Here is a 23,237-nt window from a genome sequence, read left to right as displayed (position 1 = left end):
CTCTGTACCGGTACCCCCTGTATATAGCCTCCACATTGACTCTGTACCGGTACCCCTGTATATAGCCTCCACATTGACTCTGTACTGGTAACACCCTGTATATAGCCTCCACATTGACTCTGTACCGGTACCCCCTGTATATAGCCTCCACATTGACTCTGTAGCGTAATACCCTGTATATAGCCTCCACATTGACTCTGTACCGTAACACCCTGTATATAGTCTCCACATTGACTCTGTAGCGTAATACCCTGTATATAGCCTCCACACTGACTCGGTACCGGTACCCCCAGTATATAGCCTCCACATTGACTCTGTACCAGTACCCCCTGTATATAGCCTCCACATTGACTCTGTACCAGTACCCCCTGTATATAGCCTCCACATTGACTCTGTACCGGTACCCCCTGTATAAAGCCTCCACATTGACTCTGTACCGGTACCCCCTGTATAAGCCTCCACATTGACTCTGTACCGGTACCCCCTGTATATAGCCTCGTTATTGTTATGTTATTGTGTTACTTTTTATTATTTTATACCTAAGTTTATTTGGTAAATATATATATTTTTTTTTAACTGCACTGTTGGTTATGGGCTTGTAATTAAGCATTTCATGGTAAAGGCGAACACTTGTCATATTCGGCACGTGACAAATAAAGTTGGATTTGATAGCAGGCTAGTGATTGCAACGCTTGCAGTTAGCCACTGAGTCCTTCCAAACCACAAATGGTTGAATTTGCGATTTCCAACTTGTTGTGTAATATTTATATCCAATGGCCAATGAGCACAAATACGTTTTATCTATAATTTATCTTCATATGACAAGGATTGAAAAGGATTTCCCTGTAGATTGTTGATTTGATTCATGAGTGCTAGCTAAGATTTTGAATGTATGATGTTGACATGATCAGTCCAATCAAAGCTACTGTAGATATAACGTGATAACATTTTATATGTGGCCAATGACCTTGGGCCTTCTTGGATGCAGAGGGAACACCCCCCTATCCACATCGATGGAACAGTAGTGGAGAGGGTAGTAAGTTTTAAGTTCCTCGGCGTACACATCACAGACAAACTGAATTGGTCCACTCACACAGACAGCATCGTGAAGAAGGCGCAGCAGCGCCTCTTCAACCTCAGGAGGCTGAAGAAATTCGGCTTGTCACCAAAAGCACTCACAAACTTCTACAGATGCACAATCGAGAGCATCCTGGCGGGCTGTATCACCGCCTGGTACGGCAACTGCTCCGCCCACAACCCGTAAGGCTCTCCAGAGGGTAGTGAGGTCTGCACAACGCATCACCGGGGGCAAACTACCTGCCCTCCAGGACACCTACACCACCCGATGTCACAGGAAGGCCATAAAGATCATCAAGGACAACAACCACCCGAGCCACTGCCTGTTCACCCCGCTATCATCCATAAGGCGAGGTCAGTACAGGTGCATCAAAGCTGGGACCGAGAGACTGAAAAACAGCTTCTATCTCAAGGCCATCAGACTGTTAAACAGCAACCACTAACACTGAGTGGCCGCTGCCAACACACTGACTCAACTCCAGCCACTTTAATAATGGGAATTGATGGGAAATTATGTAAAATATATCACTAGCCACTTTAAACAATGCTACCTAATATAATGTTTACATACCCTACATTATTCATCTCATATGAATATGTATATACTGTACTCTATATCATCTACTGCATCCTTATTGTAACGGCTTTCTTCCGTCGAAGGAGTCGGACCAAAATGCAGCGTGGTTAGTTCGATACATGTTTAATGAAAGAATAAACACGAACAATACAAAAACAACAAACGGAATGTGAAAACCTATACAGCCTATCTGGTGAATAACTAACACAGAGACAGGAACAATCACCCACAAAACACACAGTGAAACCCAGGCTACCTAAATATGGTTCCCAATCAGAGACAACGAGAATCACCTGACTCTGATTGAGAACCGCCTCAGGCAGCCATAGCCTATACTAGACACCCCTAATCAACCACAATCCCAATGCCTACAAAAACCCCAATACGACAACACAATAAACCCATGTCACACCCTGGCCTGACCAAATAAATATATAAACACAAAATGCTAAGACCAGGGCGTGACACTTATGTAATATGAAATGATGTAAAATATATCACTAGCCACGTTAAACAATGCTATCTAATATAATGTTCCCTACATTATTCATCTCATATGTATACGTATATACTGTACTCTATATCATCTACTGCATCCTTATGTAATACATGTATCACTAGCCACTTTAACTATGCCACTTTGTTTACATACTCATCTCATATGTATATACTGTACTCGATACCATCTACTGTATCTTGCCTATGCTGCTCTGTACCATCACTCATTCATATATCTTTATGTACATATTCTTATCCCCTTACACTGTGCATAAGACAGTAGTTTTGGAATTGTTAGTTAGATTACTTGTTGGTTATTACTGCATGGTCGGAACTAGAAGCACAAGCATTTCGCTACACTCGCATTAACATCTGCTAACCATGTGTATGTGACAAATAACATTTGATTTGATGGGCACTTCTAAATCTCATGAGTGGCAGAACACTGAGCCAATCACGGCGCAACTAGGGAACATTACCAACCCCTACGCTCTGTATTTTCCTCTGGCTGCCCCACCACCAGAGAAAGCACGGAGCTAGGCTGAAACACCTGCATTTTGGAGCTGCCTTACTCAAGAAAGCAAAGAGAACATGTTTGTATATATTTTTTTATTACATTGTTTGAAAACTGATATGTGACACAAATGAAATGTTATTTGTCACACACACATGGTTAGCAGATGTTAATGCGAGTGTAGCGAAATGCTTGTGCTTCTAGTTCCGACCATGCAGTAATAACCAACGAGTAATCTAACCCAACAATTTCACAACAACTACCTTATACACACAAGTGTAAAGGAATGAATAAGAATATGTACATAAAGATATATGAATGAGTGATGGTACAGAACAGCATAGGCAAGATGCAGTAGATGGTATAGAGTACAGTAAATACATATGAGATGAGTAATGTAGGGTATGTAAACATTATATAAAGTGGCATTGTTTAAAGTCGCTAGTGATACATTCATTTATCTTTCATTATTAAAGTGGCTAGAGATGAGTCAGTATGTTGGCAGCAGCCACTCAATATTAGTGGTGGCTGTTTAACACTCTGATGGCCTTGAGATAGAAGCTGTTTTTCAGTCTCTCGGTCCTTGCTTTGATGCACATATTAATGCCAAAATAACATGCTAAACAGTTGGGGCTCAAATGACGTGTCCCCCTGAATGATGGGTCGCCACTGGTCTATGCACACTCACTAGACTCTACCTACACACTCACATATACCTACACTGACACTCCAACACACACACACACACATACACACATACGCACACACACACACGCTGCTGCTATGTTGATTATCTGTCCTTGTGACTATTACCCCTACCGACACGTACATATTACGACGTGGTACCCCAGCACATTGACTCGGTACCGCTACTCCTTGATTATACCCTCATTATTATCTATTGTGTTTCTATTTCCTTACTTTTTAAGTCTCCAATGTTGGGAAATGGCTAGTAGCATTTCACTGTAAAGTCTAAATGAGTCCAAAAACGTGATGTGATTGATTTTGATGATATACCAGAAATCACCAAAACGGGTTTGCCCTGCCCACTTCAAGCTGGCGAGCTCTATAGACTAAAGTCTATAGTATCTACTCGATAGGTAGTAAACTCCATGTGCATAAACTACTATCCTTTTCGAGGTAAAGTTACATGTCTACAACAACAGGTGGTGCTGTTGTAGTATATGTCAGAGGCTCGTTGGCAATTTGGAAGATCAACCTAGAGTCACCGGTAGACGTAACTTAGTAAAAGTACATTTAAAAATTATTTACTTTATGTTACGTTTCGTATTGTATGTATTAATTTGTGGTTGTCCATCAGACATTTCGTATGATATGTTGCGAATTAAAAAATTTATATTTATATTATATGTGCAAGCATGCAAGCAGATATCCATAGACTTCCAGCTAGTGCGCTAATGCTAGTTCGTTTTGCGAGCCAATACTATCTCTAACTTCCTTCATACTGGACAGAGACTTAAAATGGTAACCATAAATTCATCTTTCTCTGGGGACGTAGATAAAGGCCTCATTGCCAAAATCCTGAAGTATGCCTTCAACATGTCATACTCATTGAAGTGCATTGGATTTCGTTTACGATGTTATGTCTAGTCTATGACAGCAGGCTGCAGCTGTCCAAATCCCAGGTTGCTGTGTAATCCATTGCATCCACAGGTTAATAAACTAGCATGCTAGCTAGTCTCTTGGAAAAGGTGGGTCGCTTGAAAACGATTTGTTAACTAGATAATTACACGTATGTCCATTAATTGTCAGAAGACAAGTGACGAATATTATGAAGAATGCATAACTTTGAAAGCTGTGCTCGTCGACAAAAGCAAAACCAGGCAAGATCGGGTCATTTTCAACACATTGAATTCCCAGGTAGCTAACGTTGGAAACTAAATTTAACACTATCGAGTTTAAACCTCTGCGATGAATTACTCTAGCAAACAGTTCATGCCTGAATGTTTAATTTATTTAAGTCAAGTGTAATGCTCTATTGAATTTATATACCGGTTTCCAGAAAGTCCCAGGTATTTCCATGTGTTTGGAAAAATATCTAATCGACTGCTAGTTTGGAGCTAGCCTAGCAAACATTAACTAGCTTGACGTGCGTGAGACTTCGCGAGTTTGTTGTTTGTGAACAATATGATCTTAGCTGACTAGTTAAATATTACATTAACGTATTTTAGATAACTAACTAGATGCAACTTTGCTTGTTCATGTGATAACTTATTAGAGTGACTCACAAAGCAGGGGTCCTACTCTATTTGGATGAGTTATTTAGCTAACGTTAGTTCAACCCTGTATGCTGACAACATGTTTTAAGTCTCAACTAAGAGCATTACGCCTCATGTCCACCAGATTCATCAAACTGTTTGCGTTCCGGCGGAAGTCCTTCGTTGTCAATGGATCAGTCCGAAACGCTACGCTGGGGATGCCGCACTAGGTTTCGGTGCATTCTACGTGCCGCATGAGTGAAATATTTTCCACTCCTGCTTTGCTGTACAGAACGGTGGTACAAACGGAAGTACACACACATACTCCAACAAGTTGAAAAGCGACGCAGGTACATCAACTACACAAATGTGAGCTAGACATATGGCCAAATAAAACGCAGATGTATCTGGTGGACATCGGGCGTTACAGTCTGGAGTGTGATCAGGAGAAGGCATAGTGATGTAGTATTTTTTTTTTTTTTCAGTTATCAAGAAAATGCTTAATTTTTTTCTGTTATTGAAAACTGACCCCTGTCTTTTATCAAGTGAGGTGTTTTTCTAAGCTCCATGGACACCTTGGATAGTAGGAGTGAGCCCCGGTATTCTGATGGCGATCACAACCATTGGCTGATGGAGAGACCGGAAGACATGGATCAGAGGAGCCGGGAGGGGTGGCGGCTGGTAGATGTCCTGCTCTCCGGGGGTGCTCCATGGGGATTCACACTCAAAGGAGGCAGAGAGCACCAAGAACCACTGCTCATCACAAAGGTAATTCAGGAGACAGTCTGCTCTAATATAAATCAATATTTAATACCATGCAAGAAAGGCCCTCTTCCAAGTCTGAGTTGTGAAATATCAGAGGACATTAATATGGTACACTCTTTACTGTGTTATGTTCCTGATAACTTTGACAAATGTTTCCTGTTGTAGAAGGAAGTGTGCTTGTCTTAACAGGGTTTTGCCTGTCAGTCTGAAGGAGTATATTCAGTGGGTCATGTGTAGACGAGCCTCTTTACTGCGTGATCCCAGATGGCAGAGCACCTTTAGGGAGATATGGTTAGAATTCGGTAAACTCTGGAGAAGTTGGATTTAAACATTTATTTTCACACATTGTATGGCCCGTACTGACTGGTAAGACATTCCGGTTTATAGATTTGGCTTTGGTGACAGGAGGTTTCTCAGAAATGGGTCAAACAGAGGGCTGTTAAATATGTTTTTGGAGTACGGGATGTCACCTTCAGCAGCGACAGACCAAGTACAGGTCTCCTGGAGCAAAGATACTAGTGGAGGTTTGACCTCTCACAGCAGAAAGACTAGTGGAGGTTTGACCTCTCACAGCAGAAAGACTAGTGGAGGTTTGACCTCTCACACAGCAGAAAGACTAGTGGAGGTTTGACCTCTCACAGCAGAAAGACTAGTGGAGGCTTGACCTCTCACAGCAGAAAGACTCTAGTGGAGGTTTGACCTCTCACAGCAGAAAGACTAGTGGAGGCTTGACCTCTCTCAGCAGAAAGACTAGTGGAGGCTTGACCTCTCACAGCAGAAAGACTAGTGGAGGCTTGACCTCTCACAGCAGAAAGACTAGTGGAGGCTTGACCTCTCACATCAGAAAGACTAGTGGAGGTTTGACCTCTCACAGCAGAAAGACTAGTGGAGGTTTGACCTCTCACAGCAGAAAGACTAGTGGAGGCTTGACCTCACATAGCAGAAAGACTAGTGGAGGTTTGACCTCACACACATCAGAAAGACTAGTGGAGGCTTGACCTCACACACATCAGAAAGACTAGTGGAGGCTTGACCTCTCACAGCAGAAAGACTAGTGGAGGTTTGACCTCTCACAGCAGAAAGACTCTAGTGGAGGTTTGACCTCTCACAGCAGAAAGACTAGTGGAGGTTTGACCTCACACAGCAGAAAGACTAGTGGAGGCTTGACCTCTCTCAGCAGAAAGACTAGTGGAGGTTTGACCTCTCACAGCAGAAAGACTCTAGTGGAGGTTTGACCTCTCTCAGCAGAAAGACTAGTGGAGGTTTGACCTCTCTCAGCAGAAAGACTAGTGGAGGTTTGACCTCTCACACATCAGAAAGACTAGTGGAGGTTTGACCTCTCTCAGCAGAAAGACTAGTGGAGGTTTGACCTCTCACAGCAGAAAGACTAGTGGAGGCTTGACCTCTCTCAGCAGAAAGACTAGTGGAGGCTTGACCTCTCACACAGGTTCCTCTACTGGTTCCTCTAACTGGAACCCTTCCCCCTGTGGCTGAGTACCTTATTCCCTTTATAGTGCACTACTGTTGTACTATTTGGGACGTACCCTCAGTTGCCCCTCACTGGAACCTGCCCCTCGCCCTTCCTGAATCATCACCCCCCTCTCACAGATGTGACACATTCCACGTTCCAACCCAGAGAGGCCCGGTGTTTTACTGTAACGGGTACTGTAACTCAGGGCTGTTTTACTGTAACGGGTACTGTAACTCAGGGCTGTTGTACTGTAACGGGTACTGTAACTCGGGGCTGTTGTACTGTAACGGGTACTGTAACTCAGGGCTGTTTTACTGTAACGGGTACTGTAACTCAGGGCTGTTGTACTGTAACGGGTACTGTAACTCAGGGCTGTTTTACTGTAACGGGTACTGTAACTCAGGGCTGTTTTACTGTAACGGGTACTGTAACTCAGGGCTGTTTTACTGTAACGGGTACTGTAACTCAGGGCTGTTTTACTGTAACTCAGGGCTGTTGTACTGTAACTCAGGGCTGTTGTACTGTAACTCAGGGCTGTTGTACTGTAACTCGGGGCTGTTGTACTGTAACGGGTACTGTAACTCAGGGCTGTTGTACTGTAACGGGTACTGTAACTCAGGGCTGTTGTACTGTAACGGGTACTGTAACTCAGGGCTGTTGTACTGTAACGGGTACTGTAACTCAGGGCTGTTGTACTGTAACGGGTACTGTAACTCAGGGCTGTTGTACTGTAACGGGTACTGTAACTCAGGGCTGTTTTACTGTAACGGGTACTGTAACTCAGGGCTGTTGTACTGTAACGGGTACTGTAACTCAGGGCTGTTGTACTGTAACGGGTACTGTAACTCAGGGCTGTTGTACTGTAACGGGTACTGTAACTCAGGGCTGTTGTACTGTAACGGGTACTGTAACTCAGGGCTGTTTTACTGTAACGGGTACTGTAACTCAGGGCTGTTGTACTGTAACGGGTACTGTAACTCAGGGCTGTTGTACTGTAACGGGTACTGTAACTCAGGGCTGTTGTACTGTAACGGGTACTGTAACTCAGGGCTGTTGTACTGTAACGGGTACTGTAACTCAGGGCTGTTTTACTGTAACGGGTACTGTAACTCAGGGCTGTTGTACTGTAACGGGTACTGTAACTCAGGGCTGTTGTACTGTAACTCGGGGCTGTTGTACTGTAACTCAGGGCTGTTTTACTGTAACGGGTACTGTAACTCAGGGCTGTTGTACTGTAACGGGTACTGTAACTCAGGGCTGTTGTACTGTAACGGGTACTGTAACTCAGGGCTGTTGTACTGTAACGGGTACTGTAACTCAGGGCTGTTGTACTGTAACGGGTACTGTAACTCAGGGCTTTTGTACTGTAACGGGTACTGTAACTCAGGGCTGTTTACTGTAACGGGTACTGTAACTCAGGGCTGTTGTACTGTACGGGTACTGTAACTCAGGGCTGGTACTGTAACTCAGGGCTGTTGTACTGTAACGGGTACTGTAACTCAGGGCTGTTGTACTGTAACGGGTACTGTAACTCAGGGCTGTTGTACTGTAACGGGTACTGTAACTCAGGGCTGTTGTACTGTAACGGGTACTGTAACTCAGGGCTGTTGTACTGTAACGGGTACTGTAACTCAGGGCTGTTTTACTGTAACGGGTACTGTAACTCAGGGCTGTTGTACTGTAACGGGTACTGTAACTCAGGGCTGTTGTACTGTAACGGGTACTGTAACTCAGGGCTGTTGTACTGTAACGGGTACTGTAACTCAGGGCTGTTGTACTGTAACGGGTACTGTAACTCAGGGCTGTTTACTGTAACGGGTACTGTAACTCAGGGCTGTTGTACTGTAACGGGTACTGTAACTCAGGGCTGTTGTACTGTAACGGGTACTGTAACTCAGGGCTGTTGTACTGTAACGGGTACTGTAACTCAGGGCTGTTGTACTGTAACGGGTACTGTAACTCAGGGCTGTTTTACTGTAACGGGTACTGTAACTCAGGGCTGTTGTACTGTAACGGGTACTGTAACTCAGGGCTGTTGTACTGTAACTCGGGGCTGTTGTACTGTAACTCAGGGCTGTTTTACTGTAACGGGTACTGTAACTCAGGGCTGTTGTACTGTAACGGGTACTGTAACTCAGGGCTGTTGTACTGTAACGGGTACTGTAACTCAGGGCTGTTGTACTGTAACGGGTACTGTAACTCAGGGCTGTTGTACTGTAACGGGTACTGTAACTCAGGGCTTTTGTACTGTAACGGGTACTGTAACTCAGGGCTGTTTTACTGTAACGGGTACTGTAACTCAGGGCTGTTGTACTGTAACGGGTACTGTAACTCAGGGCTGTTGTACTGTAACGGGTACTGTAACTCAGGGCTGTTTTACTGTAACGGGTACTGTAACTCAGGGCTGTTGTACTGTAACGGGTACTGTAACTCAGGGCTGTTGTACTGTAACGGGTACTGTAACTCAGGGCTGTTTTACTGTAACGGGTACTGTAACTCAGGGCTGTTTTACTGTAACGGGTACTGTAACTCAGGGCTGTTGTACTGTAACGGGTACTGTAACTCAGGGCTGTTGTACTGTAACTCGGGGCTGTTGTACTGTAACTCAGGGCTGTTTTACTGTAACGGGTACTGTAACTCAGGGCTGTTGTACTGTAACGGGTACTGTAACTCGGGGCTGTTGTACTGTAACGGGTACTGTAACTCAGGGCTGTTGTACTGTAACGGGTACTGTAACTCGGGGCTGTTGTACTGTAACTCAGGGCTGTTGTACTGTAACGGGTACTGTAACTCAGGGCTGTTTTACTGTAACGGGTACTGTAACTCAGGGCTGTTGTACTGTAACGGGTACTGTAACTCAGGGCTGTTTTACTGTAACGGGTACTGTAACTCAGGGCTGTTGTACTGTAACGGGTACTGTAACTCAGGGCTGTTGTACTGTAACCGTAACTCGGGCTGGTACTGTAACTCAGGGCTGTTGTACTGTAACGGGTACTGTAACTCAGGGCTGTTTTACTGTAACGGGTACTGTAACTCAGGGCTGTTGTACTGTAACGGGTACTGTAACTCAGGGCTGTTGTACTGTAACTCAGGGCTGTTGTACTGTAACGGGTACTGTAACTCGGGGCTGTTTTACTGTAACGGGTACTGTAACTCAGGGCTGTTGTACTGTAACGGGTACTGTAACTCAGGGCTGTTTTACTGTAACTCAGGGCTGTTTTACTGCAACTCAGGGCTGTTGTACTGTAACTCAGGGTTGTTGTACTGTAACTCGGGGCTGTTTTACTGTAACTCGGGGCTGTTTTACTGTAACTCGGGGCTGTTGTACTGTAACTCAGGGCTGTTGTACTGTAACTCAGGGCTGTTGTACTGTAACGGGTACTGTAACTCGGGGCTGTTTTACTGTAACGGGTACTGTAACGGGTACTGTAACTCGGGGCTGTTTTACTGTAACGGGTACTGTAACTCGGGGCTGTTGTACTGTAACGGGTACTGTAACTCGGGGCTGTTGTACTGTAACGGGTACTGTAACTCGGGGCTGTTGTACTGTAACGGGTACTGTAACTCGGGGCTGTTTTACTGTAACGGGTACTGTAACTCAGGGCTGTTTTACTGTAACGGGTACTGTAACTCAGGGCTGTTTTACTGTAACGGGTACTGTAACTCAGGGCTGTTTTACTGTAACGGGTACTGTAACTCAGGGCTGTTTTACTGTAATGGGTACTGTAACTCAGGGCTGTTGTACTGTAACTCAGGGCTGTTGTACTGTAACGGGTACTGTAACTCAGGGCTGTTGTACTGTAACGGGTACTGTAACTCAGGGCTGTTTTACTGTAACGGGTACTGTAACTCAGGGCTGTTGTACTGTAACGGGTACTGTAACTCAGGGCTGTTTTACTGTAACTCGGGGCTGTTGTACTGTAACTCGGGGCTGTTTTACTGTAACGGGTACTGGGGCTCCCGAGTGGCGTAGCGGTCTAAGGCATCTCAGTGCTAGAGGCGTCACTACAGACACCCTAGTTTGATTCCAGGCTGTATCACAACCGTCCGTGATGTGCGCACTCCCTCAAATCTTTTGGAGAAAATATAATTTATATTTTATTCAGCTTTGATCAACTATATTCTTCATACTATAAAATAATGCCACTGAATTCTAAGCAATTCTTGTCTGCTAAATGAACTAGTGTAGCCCACAGCCATATGGCATAGCCAGATCAGGACCTAACATAATGAACTAGTGTAGCCCACAGCCATATGGCATAGCCAGATCAGGACCTAACATAATGAACTAGTGTAGCCCACAGCCATATGGCATAGCCAGATCAGGACCTAACATAATGAACTAGTGTAGCCCACAGCCATATGGCATAGCCAGATCAGGACCTAACATAATGAACTAGTGTTGCCCACAGCCATATGGCATAGCCAGATCAGGACCTAACATAATGAACTAGTGTAGCCCACAGCCATATGGCATAACCAGATCAGGACCTAACATGAGGACAACTCAGAGTATGTTATTCTGTTCTTCTGAAATAAACTATATTTTCTTCATATTATGTTTCTTTAGACCTGTCTAAAATCGATAATGGATTTATTGTGATGGTGTAGACTATATTACATGGATTTATTGTGATGGTGTAGACTATATTACATGGATGTATTGTGATGGTGTAGGTAGACTATATTACATGGATTTATTGTGATGGTGTAGGTAGACTATATTACATGGATTTATTGTGATGGTGTAGGTAGACTATATCACATGGATTTATTGTGATGGTGTAGGTAGACTATATTACATGGATTTATTGTGATGGTGTAGACTATATTACATGGATTTATTGTGATGGTGTAGGTAGACTATATTACATGGATTTATTGTGATGGTGTAGACTATATTACATGGATTTATTGTGATGGTGTAAGTAGACTATATTACATGGATTTATTGTGATGGTGTAGACTATATTACATGGATTTATTGTGATGGTGTAGACTATATTACATGGATTTATTGTGATGGTGTAAGTAGACTATATTACATGGATTTATTGTGATGGTGTAAGTAGACTATATTACATGGATTTATTGTGATGGTGTAGACTATATCACATGGATTTATTGTGATGGTGTAGGCTATATTACATGGATTTATTGTGATGGTGTAGGTAGACTATATTACATGGATTTATTGTAATGGTGTAGACTATATTACATGGATTTATTGTGATGGTGTAGACTATATTACATGGATTTATTGTGATGGTGTAGGTAGACTATATTACATGGATTTATTGTGATGGTGTAGGTAGACTATATTACATGGATTTATTGTGATGGTGTAGGTAGACTATATTACATGGATTTATTGTGATGGTGTAGGTAGGCTATATTACATGGATTTATTGTGATGGTGTAGACTATATTACATGGATTTATTGTGATGGTGTAGGTAGACTATATTACATGGATTTATTGTGATGGTGTAGGTAGGCTATATTATATGGATTTATTGTGATGGTGTAGACTATATTACATGGATTTATTGTGATGGTGTAAGTAGACTATATTACATGGATTTATTGTGATGGTGTAGGTAGACTATATTACATGGATTTATTGTGATGGTGTAGACTATATTACATGGATTTATTGTGATGGTGTAGGTAGACTATATTACATGGATTTATTGTGATGGTGTAGGTAGACTATATTACATGGATTTATTGTGATGGTGTAGACTATATTACATGGATTTATTGTGATGGTGTAGGTAGACTATATTACATGGATTTATTGTGATGCTGTAGACTATATTACATGGATTTATTGTGATGGTGTAGGTAGACTATATTACATGGATTTATTGTGATGGTGTAGGTAGACTATATTACATGGATTTATTGTGATGGTGTAGACTATATTACATGGATTTATTGTGATGGTGTAGGTAGACTATATTACATGGATTTATTGTGATGGTGTAGGTAGGCTATATTACATGGATTTATTGTGATGGTGTAGACTATATTACATGGATTTATTGTGATGGTGTAGGTAGACTATATTACATGGATTTATTGTGATGGTGTAGACTATATTACATGGATTTATTGTGATGGTGTAGGCAGACTATATTACATGGATTTATTGTGATGGTGTAGACTATATTACATGGATTTATTGTGATGGTGTAGGTAGACTATGTTACATGGATTTATTGTGATGGTGTAGACTATATTACATGGATTTATTGTGATGGTGTAGGTAGACTATGTTACATGGATTTATTGTGATGGTGTAGGCAGACTATATTACATGGATTTATTGTGATGGTGTAGGTAGACTATATTACATGGATTTATTGTGATGGTGTAGACTATATTACATGGATTTATTGTGATGTGTGTAGACTATATTACATGGATTTATTGTGATGGTGTAAGTAGACTATATTACATGGATTTATTGTGATGGTGTAAGTAGACTATATTACATGAATTTATAGTGATTGTGTAGACTACATTACATGGATTTATTGTGATGGTGTAGGCAGACTATATTACATGGATTTATTGTGATGGTGTAGACTATATCACATGGATTTATTGTGATGGTGTAAGTAGACTATATTACATGGATTTATTGTGATGGTGTAGGCTATATTACATGGATTTATCGTGATGGTGTAGGCTATATTACATGGATTTATTGTGATGGTGTAGACTATATTACATGGATTTATTGTGATGGTGTAGGCTATATTACATGGATTTATTGTGATGGTGTAGGTAGACTATATTACATGGATTTATTGTGATGGTGTAGGTAGACTATATTACATGGATTTATTGTGATGGTGTAGGTAGATTATATTACATGGATTTATTGTGATGGTGTAGGTAGACTATATTACATGGATTTATTGTGATGGTGTAGGTAGACTATATTACATGGATTTATTGTGATGGTGTAGGCTATATTACATGGATTTATTGTGATGGTGTAGGTAGACTATATTACATGGATTTATTGTGATGGTGTAGACTATATTACATGGATTTATTGTGATGGTGTAGGTAGACTATATTACATGGATTTATTGTGATGGTGTAGGTAGACTATATTACATGGATTTATTGTGATGGTGTAGACTATATTACATGGATTTATTGTGATGGTGTAGACTATATTACATGGATTTATTGTGATGGTGTAGGTAGACTATATTACATGGATTTATTGTGATGGTGTAGGTAGACTATATTACATGGATTTATTGTGATGGTGTAGACTATATTACATGGATTTATTGTGATGGTGTAGACTATATTACATGGATTTATCGTGATGGTGTAGGCTATATTACATGGATTTATTGTGATGGTGTAGACTATATTACATGGATTTATTGTGATGGTGTAGGTAGACTATATTACATGGATTTATTGTGATGGTGTAGGTAGATTATATTACATGGATTTATTGTGATGGTGTAGGTAGACTATATTACATGGATTTATTGTGATGGTGTAGACTATATTACATGGATTTATTGTGATGGTGTAGACTATATTACATGGATTTATTGTGATGGTGTAGACTATATTACATGGATTTATTGTGATGGTGTAGACTATATTACATGGATTTATTGTGATGGTGTAGGCTATATTACATGGATTTATTGTGATGGTGTAGGTAGACTATATTACATGGATTTATTGTGATGGTGTAGACTATATTACATGGATTTATTGTGATGGTGTAGGTAGACTATATTACATGGATTTATTGTGATGGTGTAGACTATATTACATGGATTTATTGTGATGGTGTAGGTAGACTATATTACATGGATTTATTGTGATGGTGTAGACTATATTACATGGATTTATTGTGATGGTGTAGACTACATTACATGGATTTATTGTGATGGTGTAGGCAGACTATATTACATGGATTTATTGTGATGGTGTAGACTATATCACATGGATTTATTGTGATGGTGTAAGTAGACTATATTACATGGATTTATTGTGATGGTGTAGGTAGACTATATTACATGGATTTATCGTGATGGTGTAGGCTATATTACATGGATTTATCGTGATGGTGTAGGTAGACTATATTACATGGATTTATTGTGATGGTGTAGGTAGGCTATATTACATGGATTTATTGTGATGGTGTAGACTATATTACATGGATTTATTGTGATGGTGTAGGTAGACTATATTACATGGATTTATTGTGATGGTGTAGGTAGATTATATTACATGGATTTATTGTGATGGTGTAGGTAGACTATATTACATGGATTTATTGTGATGGTGTAGGTAGACTATATTACATGGATTTATTGTGATGGTGTAGGCTATATTACATGGATTTATTGTGATGGTGTAGGTAGACTATATTACATGGATTTATTGTGATGGTGTAGGTAGACTATATTACATGGATTTATTGTGATGGTGTAGACTATATTACATGGATTTATTGTGATGGTGTAGGCTATATTACATGGATTTATTGTGATGGTGACTATATTACATGGATTTATTGTGAGGTAGACTATATTACATGGATTTATTGTGATGGATTTATTGTGATGTAGACTATATTACATGGATTTATTGTGATGGTGTAGGTAGACTATATTACATGGATTTATTGTGATGGTGTAGGCAGACTATATTACATGGATTTATTGTGATGGTGTAGGCAGACTATATTACATGGATTTATTGTGGAGGTGTAGACTATATTACATGGATTTATTGTGATGGTGTAAGTAGACTATATTACATGAATTTATTGTGATGGTGTAGACTACATTACATGGATTTATTGTGATGGTGTAGGCAGACTATATTACATGGATTTATTGTGATGGTGTAGGTAGACTATATTACATGGATTTATTGTGATGGTGTAGGTAGACTATATTACATGGATTTATTGTGATGGTGTAAGTAGACTATATTACATGGATTTATTGTGATGGTGTAGGTAGACTATATTACATGGATTTATTGTGATGGTGTAGACTATATTACATGGATTTATTGTGATGTGTGTAGACTATATTACATGGATTTATTGTGATGGTGTAGACTATATTACATGTATTTATTAGTCTTTTTAAAATGTAGATGTTCCAAAGGTCTGCATCAGTGGCTTGTAGGCGGAAGCCAGGAGATGCCAAATGTGTTTATGTTAATTTTGGTCAATTACCGTGAGCCCGACAGTTATTTACTTGACAATCACCGGCTGACGAAATGTTGTGACCTCCACAGCCTTAGTAGCTACTTTAATTCCTGCAGTCAACTTGTGGAATATGTTAGGAGATAAAGCAGATTGCTTTGCTTCATTTAACCTGTCCCATTATAATGCATTCGGAAGCTTACCATAGTTTATCAGGAAAGTTGAGCCAGTCACATGTTTGTTTGTAAATTACACAACAGGAGAAAGAGGGAGGAGGTGAGTCTAGCTGTGTATTAAGTTTAACATGCTAGTTATCTCAGTAAGTGGCTGAACTAATAAGGTGATGGGGCATCATATAGTGTTAGCTTTCTGCCATGTTTGAGAAGTCAAAGCGCTTTGGATGAGTTAGCAGCAGTGTTGGCTGTATAGATATCTTGACTTCCTCTTCTCTGAGCAGAGCAGGCCCTAGCTCCTCTTCTCTGAGCAGAGCAGGCCCTAGCTGCTCCAGAGACACTGCTCTTCTCTGAGCAGAGCAAGCCCTAGCTGCTCCAGAGACACTGCTCTTCTCTGAGCAGAGCAGGCCCTAGCTGCTCCAGGGACACTGCTCTTCTCTGAGCAGAGCAGGCCCTAGCTGCTCCAGGGACACTGCTCTTCTCTGAGCAGAGCAGGCCCTAGCTGCCCTAGCTGCTCCAGAGACACTGCTCTTCTCTGAGCAGAGCAGGCCCTAGCTGCTCCAGAGACACTGCTCTTCTCTGAGCAGAGCAGGCCCTAGCTGCTCCAGAGACACTGCTCTTCTCTGAGCAGAGCAGGCCCTAGCTGCTCCAGAGACACTGCTCTTCTCTGAGCAGAGCAGTCCCTAGCTGCTCTTCTCTGAGCAGAGCAGGCCCTAGCTGCTCCAGAGACACTGCTATTCTCTGAGCAGAGCAGGCCCTAGCTGCTCCAGAGACACTGCTCTTCTCTGAGCAGAGCAGGCCCTAGCTGCTCCAGAGACACTGCTCTTCTCTGAGCAGAGCAGGCCCTAGCTGCTCCAGAGACACTGCTCTTCTCTGAGCAGAGCAGGCCCTAGCTGCTCCAGAGACACTGCTCTTCTCTGAGCAGAGCAGGCCCTAGCTGCTCCAGAGACACTGCTCTTCTCTGAGCAGAGCAGGCCCTAGCTGCTCCAGAGACACTGCTCTTCTCTGAGCAGAGCAGGCCCTAGCTGCTCCAGAAACGCTGCTCTTCTCTGAGCAGAGCAGGCCCTAGCTGCTCCAGAAACGCTGCTCTTCTCTGAGCAGAGCAGGCCCTAGCTGCTCCAGAGACGCTGCTCTTCTTCCATCAGAGAAGCATGTTTTAAATCCTTGTTCATTTGCACGATGTCTCTCGTTCACATTCACTTGTTAATGTCCAAACTCCCTGGTATGTAAGGGAACTCCCCCCTGAAATGGACAAAAATGAATGGGAAGTCATTGGCATTGGACAAACCATATACACGGTGTCCAATACCAAATGCCAGGTGTAACACTTTGAAAATCCAACAGGTGGCGAGTGCGCTCCACCATGGTTTTTCATATTGCAAATGCAACCCAAGTCAACATCCAAAAGCAACATTTTGAAAAAGTGAATATTTTTTCCATAACCTAGCAACCCCTTAATCCCAGAAAAATGGCCATAACTCAAAAACTGTTGAGGCCTAGACGCCATCTTGTTCGGGGCCAACTGCCCATTATGCCAAACCTACGCTCACCAAGTTTCGGCTTCGAAATATTTTCCGTTTTGGAGATAAGGCCCCGTCGTGATTCGTAATGTTTTGTACATTTGCAATATGATTGCTTATGCCCTCTTGTGGGATTTACCGGGACAGCGAAAAAATGACCAAAATTTGATTATTTTATAAAACGGAAACCGAATGTCCGAGAAAGTTTGTTTGATGACTTCCCGGTAGGTCTGGCCCTGCCACTCGGCCCGACGCCGTCCGCGAATTTTAGAAACGTTTTGGGACGTCTAGTAAGGGACCGTACATTTGCAATATGGACTTTCTCACTACCATACGGCAAATGTCAAAATGTTCCCTTAAGGTATGAAAATGACATTCGGTGGCTACGACCTACAAAGCCTTCAGAAAATATTCATACCCTTTTGACTTATTCAACATTTTGTTAGTCTGATTTTTAAAAAACTGATGAAATAGATTATTTCTCACCCATCGACACACAATACCCCATAATGACAAAGTCAAAGCATGTTCTTATACATTTTTAGAAAATGTATTTAAAATGAAATACAGGTCTTATTTACGTAAGTATCCACACCCCGTAGTTGATACATGTTAGCATCAGCCACTACAGCTACCCACCACTGTGGGTCTTTCTGGGTAAGTCTCTAAAAGTCTCTAAAAGCTTTCCACACCTGGCTTGTACAATATTTCCACTTCTTCAATCTCGTCAAGTTGGTTGTTGATCATTGCCAGAGAGACATTTTCAAGTCTTGCCGTAGATTTAAGTGAACTGTACCTGAGCCACTCGGGAACATGCAATGTCGTCTTGGTAAGTAACTCCAGTGTATATTTGGCCGTGTGTTTTAGGTTATCGTCCTGCTGAAAGGTGAATTTGTCTCCCAGTGTTTGTTGGAAAGCAGAATCAGGATTTTGCTTGTTCTTAGCTCTATAATGTTTATTTTTATGCAAAAAAAACTCCTTAGGTATGAAGATAACTTGGCACACCTGTATTTAGGGAGTTTCTCCCATTCTTCTCTGCAGATCCTCTCTAGCTCTGTCAGGTTGGATGGGGAGGGTCGCTGCACAGCTATTTTCAAGTCTCTCCAGAGATGTTAGATCAGGTTCAAGAACAGGCTCAAGGACATTCAGAAACTTGTCCCGAAGCCACTCCTGTGTTGTCTTGGCTGTGTCCTTAGGGTTGTTGTCCTGTTGAAGGTGAACCTTCGCCCCAGTCTGAGGTCCTGGGCACTCTGGAGCAGGTTTTCATCAAGGATCTCTGTACTTTGCTCCGTTCATCTTTCTCTCAATCCTAACTATTCTCCCAGTCCCTGCCACTGAAAAACATCCCCACAGCATGATGCTGCCACCACCATGATTCACGGCAGTGATTGTGCCAGGTATCCTCCAGATGTGGCCAAAGAGATCAATATTTGTTTCATCAGACCAGAGAATCTTGTAAATAAGAATTTGTTCTTAACTGACTTGCCTAGAAGTGATTTTACTAAGCCTGTTTGTGCTTTGTCATTATGGGGTATTGTGTGAAGATTGATGAGGAAATACATGTTAGAAGAAGGCTGTAACGTAACAAAATGTGGAAAAAGTCAAGGGGTCTGAATACTTTCCGAATATACTGTAGATACCGTCCACTCCGATTGTTGTTATTGCCCTAATTACACAAATAAGCAACAAACAAAAAAAGATGTGCGTGCTGGTTTCTAAAACAATAAATATATTACTAGTAAGAAGTAATGTGGTATATTGCTCATTTTAATATTCTGTGACCTTAGTATTTTAAATAATCAGAATTTTTAGCTGCCCCTTTAAGGTTACCTTGGTAACAGTGCCACTGGAGCCATCACAGTACATAAAGGCCCATGTCTCTTGCTTGCAGTGGGAGTTAACTCAAACATTGTAAACCTAGCTTGTGAACAAGTATAACTAGCCAAGAAAAGAGGACAAAGTCTCACTTTAGCAGACTTTAGAATAAATAACCTTTTTCCCTGTTCCCATTGCTTCTAAATACAAATCCTTCAGTGCTCACAGCCCCCCAGAAAGGCAGTGTTGCTATTATGCGAGGTGGGATAGCTATAACGTTAGGATTCCGTTTATGCGTTACCAGATATGAAACAAAATAGCAGAAATACTTTGAAAACCGCTACTACAGCATTTATTTAGCTATAAAATCACACCTCTCACTTGTGCCCATACTTGACTATTTGTGTTAAATGCCCACACTGTAGAGCCCGGAGTGTTACCACACACCAACGTGGCTGGTGAATCAGACATGGTTACCCGTTTGACAGGTGGAGGCCCTGCTACTGAATTTATTTAGGTGTGCCATAACAAGTGACACAATCTCAATTAAAAATTCAGGCTGTAACACAACAAAACAAAATGTCTCAAAAGTAAAGGGTTGTGAATACTTCCTGACGGAACTGTGTGGAAGGTTAGTTTAATTGGGAGATGCGCCATCATAGTACCAAGGGCGATTTTAAACTAAGTCCATCTGGCCATAGACAATCATACAGAATCATTCTAAAAATCCCACTAACTTGTTTGTTAGCTCAAGCTGCAGGTTAATGATTAACCAGCAAGGTCTTCAATGGACAGTTAGTTCCAGGGGGTATGACAGCAGGCAGCTCCTGTAGTCTGGTTGCTGTGAATCTCTTCTACTTTGTGTAGCATTCTGTGTTGACCCAAACAGGTGTAAAGTTCAGCAGCTCACCTCAGCATGCAGAGCTCACAGTGCTTAGTGCTGCACAGTGGGCTCAGTCCCAACACACCACAGTAGCTCAAAGCACCTTTCTTCACTCCCTAAGGTTAGGGACGTGATCCACACCAGCAGAATTCCTGAGAAGCTTATGGTCAGGTGGGTCCGGCTGCTGAATGATTAGTGTTTAAGCCACCAACCAAGCGTAGCGTTCTGGACTGAAGTTTGCTCTAGTTGTCTTGGCAGGAGTTCAGTGGCTTTGTCACAGAGTTCTAGAACAGCCAGCAGTGCCCTAGTGTATGCTTGGCCAGTATACCGTGTATAACAGGGTATTTCGAAATGCCCATGATTTTAAATGCCTCTTTTTATTTGTGTGTGGTGTTGGCAGGGGTGCACCACAACTATATTATCTCCAGCTCAGGGATCCAGCTATGCATTTGATCTTGACATTTAGCCAGTTAACAAACCAATCTTCTTGGTTACAGAAGAGACAATCAATCCCCTCCTGGATAAAGATCCCTGATGCCTAAATTTGTTTTGTGCATAAAAAAATATTTTGTTTGGAATGAAATAGCGCCCCTTGTGTGCACTGCCGGTAATACTGTATACCCCAGTATTGTAGAGGAATGGTATGAAGGTATGGAAAGCTGGAGATTGCCCAATCCTACTCTAGGGTTCTAGAACAGCCAGCCAGCGCTCCAGGGGACCAGCAGAGAACCTGGCCGTCACACCTCAACGACTAACTGCCTGGTGAGAGGATGTTAATGGGACTCTGACTATCAAAGTAGAATATAAATGCAACATGTGAAGTGTTGGTTTCGTGAGCTGAAATAAAAGATCCCAGAAATGTTCCATACGAACAAAAAGCGCATTTCTTTCCAATTTTGTACACAAATTTGTGTACTTCCCTGTAAGTGAGCGTTTCTCATTTGCCAAGATAATCCATCCACCTGCTGGGGACAATAAAAGGCCACTCTAAAATGTGCAGTTTTGTCACACAACACAATGCCACTGTCTCAAGTTGAGGGAGCATGCAATTGGCATACTGACTGTAGGAATGCCCACCTGAGCTGTTGCCAGAGAATTGAATGTTCATTTCTCTACCATAAGCCACCTGCAATGTCATTTTAGAGAATTTGGCAGTATGTCCAACCGGCCTCAAAACCGCAGACCAGATGTAACCATGCCAGCTCAGGACTGCCACATCCATTCTTCACCTGCGGGATCGTCTGAGACCAGGCACCCGGACAGCTGATGAAACTGAGGAGTATTTCTGTCTGTCATAAACCCCTTTTTGTGGAGAAAAACTCATTCTGATTGGCTGGGCATGGCTAACAAGTGGGTGGGCCTATGTCCTCCAAGGCCCATCCATGGCTGCGCTCCTGCCCAGTCCATATATTGGGGACTAATGAGTTTATTTAAATTGAATGATTTCCTTATGAACAGTAACTCTGTAGAATCTTTGAAATGGTTGAATGTTGCGTTTTTGTTTTTTTGTTCAGTAAAGTTAGAGTTTGCTACAACTGTCTGCTGCTAGCGAAGGCACACAGAGATTCTCATACCTAAACCGAGACACTGGGTGTTCCAAAATGCATACTGATGTTCTATCTGGAGCGTATAGCGAGTAGGGAAGTCAACAATTTGAATTTTTAACATTTAGTTTCATAAGAATTCTGAATTCCAATGTTGAGTCACTGCTGTTTATCAGCCCGCTAGCCAAGCTAAGTTAGCTCATTGAACACGATGGCTAGCTAGCAGGCGATCTCGTCCTGGGTATCAGCCCGCTAGCCAAGCTAAGTTAGCTCATTGAACACAATGGCTGGCGATCTCTTCCTGGTTATCGGCTGTTTAAGGATGAACAACTAAAGGAACTAATAGTAAAATCAGCAGTGTCAATTCTGAAGACTTGGACAGTTTAAAAAAATATATATATCCTGAGTTTGCTTGCCAGCTAATGACAAATGTAGCAAATAGTTTTTTTCAATTTGTTTTCCGGGACAGATAGCAACTGATGTGTTCATTTCACTCCATGGCATTGGCTTGATAGGACAATTATCGTGCCGGACAAACATTTTTATTTATTTAAATGTATTTAAATTGTTAGTATTTACTATCTTGTCTCATCGCTACAACTCCCGTACGGGCTCGGGAGAGACGAAGGTCGAAAGCCATGCGTCCTCCGAAACACAACCCAACCAAGCCGCACTGCTTCTTAACACAGCGCACATCCAACCCGGGAGCCAGTTGCACCAATGTGCCTCCACCCGGGAGGCCCCGGAGGCAAACATTTTAAGATCTGATTTTTAAAAGGTAGGAAATGCAGCTAGCTGTGTTGTTAAATCTAGGCTTGTTCGCCAGCCAAGTTGTGTGTACGTTCATACACGATCAGTCAATACATGTCTGTTTACCTAACGTTATCTAACTTTCTTCTTGTCACTTCCCCTCCCCTCATGTTTTACCATTGCACATAAAGAATATGTTTTGAATAATGAAATGATCA

The 23,237-nt window shown here is 41.9% G+C and overlaps 1 protein-coding gene across 1 annotated transcript in view; it reads left to right on the top strand.

Moving 5' to 3' along the window:
* The first annotated feature begins 4,286 nt into the window (after positions 1–4,286).
* Positions 4,287–23,237, top strand: part of LOC115119801 (protein Shroom2-like) — a 122,367-nt gene continuing 103,416 nt past the window's right edge. Inside the window, 2 exon segments of the mRNA XM_065009376.1 lie at positions 4,287–4,378; positions 5,432–5,653. Of these exon segments, the coding sequence (XP_064865448.1) occupies positions 5,453–5,653 (201 nt within the window). The 5' untranslated portion in view covers positions 4,287–4,378; positions 5,432–5,452.

The sequence above is a fragment of the Oncorhynchus nerka genome, linkage group LG24, assembly GCF_034236695.1.
Source record: "Oncorhynchus nerka isolate Pitt River linkage group LG24, Oner_Uvic_2.0, whole genome shotgun sequence".
Taxonomy (NCBI): Eukaryota; Metazoa; Chordata; class Actinopteri; order Salmoniformes; family Salmonidae; genus Oncorhynchus; species Oncorhynchus nerka.
This window is presented reverse-complemented; position numbering and strand designations above follow the sequence as displayed.